Raw genomic sequence first — 5,681 nt, 5'->3', positions numbered from 1 at the left:
TAAAAGTAATGATAAGAGGGATAAAGGGGGAATTTACCAGGATCAAACCCTGGTTTGCTGAAGTAAAGAGATTCAAACGAATCTACCAACTAGCTTCCTGCTATATACTGGGGAATGTGCTACTGACTCAGTGTCAGGGAGGGAGGACAATATTTAATCAATCTATCCTCTCCTTCTATCCACAACATTCCCACATTCTCAAAGCTAAAAAGCCCCAAATTTTGCAAGCCTTCATTCATAGGGGAGTCCCTCCATCCCCCAGATCATTTTGGCTGCATTTTCTGAACCTTTTCCAGCCCTGCAGTATCCTTTTTGAGGTGAGTACTCTACACAGTACTGTGGGAGATGCACCACAAATTTGTGTAACAGCATTAGGATATTTGCAGTTTTACTTTCAATTCCTTTCCTACTGAATTTCTGGCATCAAATTTGCTTTAACAATTCCCCAGGCTCTTCCTCCCCCTCGCACCCCAGAGCCTTGCTGCTACTCACCAACATTCTTACACCAGATGGTGACTTTTGGCCTCTCTGTACTCAGGAGCTGATGGAGGCTGGAAACCATCTTGTCCATGTTTTCCACAACTGTCATGGGTCCATCAAGGATCTGAGGAGCACAGGAGCAGCTGCCCAAACCTTATCATCATCATCATCATCCGACGTTGCCCAAGGGTTTCCCTGGCCCTCCTCCTGCAGACTGGGGGGGCAGCATATAATAGCATCTCTGAGGGGCTGCCCCATTGAAGAGAGCAAAGGCTGCTTAATACATTGCAGGGGGTTGGAACGAAATGGCCCTTGGGGTCCCTTCCAACTGTATGATTCTATGACTTCTCTGCTGCTTAAGTTACTGGAGGGTAGATTTTGGTCAAAGATTAGGGAAGCTTCTTGATAGTAGGGAGAGTTTGACAATGGAGCCAGTCACACAGAGGGAGGTGGTATGAGACATCAGACAATCCTGATGGAAACGGAAGCAGAGTTTGCTTATTTGCCCCATGTCTGGAACAGAAATCAATGAATATGATTGGTCTTCACCTTTGTTGTGTTCAGCTTGCCAATGATATGGAAGCAATTGGGATTCCTGCATTGCAGGGGTTTGGACTAGATGACCCTGAGGATCCCTTCCAACTCTTCACTCCTTTGATTCTATGAACTGCCCTTCCAAACCGAATTGTGTTTCCTTTGCATTGAAATGGATGTTGTGGAATAATGTAGTAAATCATGTAATAAAGTACATATTTAGTTGCGTAAAATTCTGCCACAGCAGACAGTGGGATTGATAACTTAGATTTTTGCCAGAAGTCTAACTGCTGTGAGCATAGGTGTGATGCAACTCATTTAATTGAGGTGTGTACCCAGGGATATTTATTTCCTTATACTGTATATTTCTACCTTCCTGAAAATCTTCCAGCAGAGGCCGGACAACCATCTAGTGTTTCTTTATTTATTGTGTTTCTATCTCACCTCCCCCCGCCCTGCCAAAAAACCCTCCAAGGAGCTCAAGGTATCCCCTCCGTGTTTAACCCCCGAACAACCGCCCTGTGAGGTCAGTGGGACTAAGAGGCCTGCATTGCCTTCGAAGGTCACCTCTGTCAGCTTCATGGCCCTAGGGTCTCCCATGGGTCCTGGTCTGGCCACATACTCTCAAGGATGGAAAGGGATGGTGGACTATCAGGACTGCTTCAGCTTTCTGGATTTCCTGCCTCAAACATTGGGGCTCACCAGACCCACCCCCCCGCCCGCCACTTAATACCGGCTTTATTTTGGACCACTCCTCAGCATTCTGCTCCTCCAGGATTGCCCCGGCAATTGCCACGTAGTGCTGCCCCAGCTGCTCCAGCGTTGCCAGTTCCTCCGGCTCGTTGGCATCCATGTCTGAGACCTCCTTCAGCAGTTGCAAGATGCCCAGAAGAGCAGCTGCATCCAGAGATGTCGGCTCAGCATCCATCAGGACCGTCTCCACCACCCCTAGGTAACCAGCGGCTACTGAAAGGTCCATGCCTCGGGCTTCTGCCTGGAAGATACTCTCAGGAATCTGTAGCCAGAAACAAGACCCCCAGGTTAGAGAAGGGGGACTAAATGGGGGCAGGGTGGGTGAAGGGGTGTGTGTGCCTCCCCTTTTGGAAAAATCCACCCAGATGTGTCTGATCTGCACAAAGCCATTTTTGAAGTATTTTTAGTAGCAGTTGTTCCAAAATCTGTTATATGGGAACTTTGGGTTGGGAGCAGTGCACAAGCTGAAGGCACTTTAGGGGAAAGTGTGTAAGGAAGCCATAAATCCGGGAGTGGGGGGGGGGCGGGTACAGAGGGGCAATGTGGAGAGCTGAGATGAGAAGATGTGTCAATAGATGTCTGTGCCCCACAACCAGACTTTAAGAAGCTTTGCCCACCGTGGGTCTCCTGAGACAAGGCTAGACACTTGTCACGTGTCCCCAGAGCTGTGGCTCAGTGGAAGAGCACTGGCTTTGAGTGAGGAAGGTTCCAGATTCAATCCCACTCCCCATCGGCAGCTCCAGGTAGAGCTACGAATGGCCCCTGCCAGAAATCATCCTGCTCAGCTAGATGGCTCAGGGGTCTGGCAGCTTCTTACAGAAATTACAGAACTGTGAAGCTGGAAAGGACCCCATGGATCTTCAAGTCCAACCCCCTGCAACCTGTACCACCCCAAATTCTCCCAGAAATCAACTTCCCCACAGACTCACCCAGGAAACACTTGGGGGCACTGAGAAAAGGCTCCAGGGCCCGTGAGGCCTGGCCAGCAACACAGTGATGCTGGACCACAGGTGGAAGCCCTCAGGGTTGAAGGGCTGAAGCCAATGCTTTAGACTCACCACTGTCGCATTCGCTCATGCATTAACCTGAGCTATGAGCTGTGGGACAGGTTTTGACTGTTTTCTTCAAGATCTGAGGGGGAAACAGCAGACATGCAAATGGAAGGTTGTGGAAGGTGGTTTACAAAGTTAGTACCTCACCCATTTCATGGAGCCAGGCAAAAACATTCCTCTTCAACTAGGGCTTTGGCTGATTAAGCCATCTATGGCTTTTAAGTGTGATAGTGGGGGAGGGGTGGTGGTGTTTTGCTATTATGCTATGTAATTTGTGTTTTCATGTTGTATTTTCACGTTGTAAACTGCCCTGTGATCTTCAGGTGCAGGATGGCATATAAATTTTAATAAGAGGAAGATTAATTCTTTCCACAGCCCTGCAAGGTAGACAAGGTCAAAAGAGAGCAACTGGCCCAAAGTCACCCAGAGCACTTTGTGGTCAAGGGGGGAGTTGAACCGGTGTCTCTCTAGGCCACTCTGACCACAAATCCAGGCTGATCCAACAACTGGGGATACCAGAAGTACCCTTCTCCCCTGGAAACCAACCCAGTGATGAAGACCTGCTTCAAAGGCACAGTTTCCTTGCTGAACAAGGCATGACAGGGCCTTCCCAGTGCTGGCTCCAAAACCTTGGAACTCTCTTCCAGAGGAAGTGGAATCTGATCCCTCGCTCCCAGCCTTGTGGCACTTTGGCATGAGATTGAGGAATATGAGCATTTAAATAAATAAATATTCTATTATCATTATCAAATAAACATTTCCATTAATAAAAAGTGGCTTGTGTTTTAATTAACGGGAAGAGGGGGTGAACCACTCTGGTAATTGTAGCTTTGTGAGAGGAATAGGGGTCTCTTGACAACTCTCAGAACTCTCAGTGGACTTGTTCTTGTTGTTTAGTCGTTTAGCCGTGTCCGACTCTTTGTGACCCCATGGACCAGAGCACGCCAGGCACTCCTGTCTTCCACTGCCTCCCGCAGTTTGGTCAAACTCATGCTGCTAGCTTCGAGAACACTGTCCAACCATCTCATTCTCTGTTGTCCCCTTCTCCTTTTTTTTTTTTAAATGATATTTATTAAGAATTTTAAAATTACAAAAGAGATAAAGAGAAAAAGGGGGGGGGGAGATAAAAACAATAGAAAGACAAACAGCAGTCAAACAATACAAATCGATAAAGGTCAAAATCAAAAAATAAAAGCAAAACACATAACACATCAAAATCACAAAACAAAAATAAACCACAAAAATTTAAAAACAAACCCAATATTCCCAAATCCTTAACTGTCATGACCTTATTTCATCGACCTCCTCACACCTCCCTTTTTTGTATTCTAGTTATTAATTATAACAGCAAATCCTTTCCATTTTCCATAATATCCTGTCATTAAATTACCTTGATCTATTTTAACCTATATTACATAAAAAACCCTAAAATTTAAAACTTAAGTCTTATTCATACCAGTTTCTCCTAACCTTAACATATTCTTGCAAAACTCTTTTTAACATTTCTGCTAAAGAAATAATTTCATTCCAACATTTTTCTGATATTCATTAATTTTCCAGAACAATCCTAAATAATTTTTTTTAAAAAAAACTTTCTTCCAATCTTCATCCAACGTCTCTTCCTCCTGGTCCCGGGTTTAGTCAGTCCTTTCTATCCCATCCATCTAGTTCATTAACCTGGTAATCTTATGTCCGAGGCCCTTAAGTCTCTTCCATGTCCCTTCCGCAGATCTTCTTCATATTTATACCCGTACTTTACTTTGTCTCCTACTCCTTTCACTCGTGGAAACTCCACCTTAACAATATTTTTGTCCCTTCTCGACAGATCAGCCCCTTTTCCATAGTCCACACTGAACTCCATATGGTTTTTAAAGACATGTTTCAAGCCCCCTCCAAACTTGAGGACTCCCACATCCCCAAACTCCTCACGGCCCATTGCCAGACTTGAAAAGTCAAAACATCCATAATCCAGCGCATGTTTGCAATTTGGTCTCTGGTTCCTCTGCCCCTTCGAAATCCAGCTTGCACTTCTGGGAGTTCTTGGTCCACATACTGCTTGAGCCTTCTTTGTAGAATTTTAAGCATAACCTTGCTAGTGTGTGAAATGAGTGCAATTGTGCAGTAGTTGGAGCATTCTTTGGCACTGCCCTTCTTTGGGATTGGGATGCAGACTGATCTTCTCCAATCCTCTGGCCACTGCTGAGTTTTCCAAACTTGCTGGCATATTGATGGAGATATGATAGCCATCTTCAAATATCTTAAGGGCTGTTGGGTGGAAGAGGGAGCAAGCTTGTTTTCTCCAGCTCCAAAGGGTAGGACTCGAACCAATGGCTTCAAGCTGTGCAAGCTGGTCTATTGGGGCAAATGGGGCCCCACCAACCTCAGCCTGTCTTCTTACTTATAACTGGCCAGGGGGTGACCCTGCCTGACATTCACTCTGGCTGCATCTCCTTGTCCTCCTCTCTACTAATCCCAGCTGCTATTGCACATTCCTGCCTTGCAGGGGGTTGGAATGGATGATCCTCAGGATCCCTTCCAACTCTACAATTCTACAATTGACTTCTATGGTCATGTTCACACTAAAGCACTGGATACCAATTTAAACCATTGTGGCTTCCCCAGAGAATCCTGGGAGGTGCAGTTGATGTTGTGAACCACCCTGTGACCTTCAGGTGAAGGGCAGTGTACAAATTCAAGCAGCAGTAGCAGTAGTTTGCTAAGGGAGTTATTTAGGAGGCACTTATTCCCCATCCAGAACTGCAATTTCCAGAGCAGTTTAACAATCAATCCCTCCCATATAAATATATATGACCAAACGATCTCATGGCTGGCGCATTCCTACTAAATATTATTTTATCTGTC

The 5,681-nt window shown here is 45.7% G+C and overlaps 1 protein-coding gene across 1 annotated transcript; it reads right to left on the bottom strand.

Annotated features, from left to right (window-relative positions):
• Positions 1-484: 484 nt before the first annotated feature.
• LOC128406120 (adhesion G-protein coupled receptor D2-like) lies at positions 485-2,889 on the bottom strand. Its single transcript, XM_053373144.1, has 3 exons — positions 2,826-2,889; positions 1,748-2,029; positions 485-604 (listed from the first exon to the last, which is right to left on the bottom strand). The coding sequence occupies exons 2-3, from the start codon at positions 1,991-1,993 to the stop codon at positions 485-487; spliced, it is 366 nt and encodes a 121-aa protein (XP_053229119.1). The 5' UTR covers positions 1,994-2,029; positions 2,826-2,889.
• Between the last annotated feature and the right edge of the window lie 2,792 nt (positions 2,890-5,681).

Source organism: Podarcis raffonei, chromosome W, assembly GCF_027172205.1.
Source record: "Podarcis raffonei isolate rPodRaf1 chromosome W, rPodRaf1.pri, whole genome shotgun sequence".
Classification (NCBI taxonomy): Eukaryota; Metazoa; Chordata; class Lepidosauria; order Squamata; family Lacertidae; genus Podarcis; species Podarcis raffonei.
The sequence above is the reverse complement of the archived record's forward strand: the minus strand, read 5'-3'. Positions and strand labels throughout refer to the sequence as shown.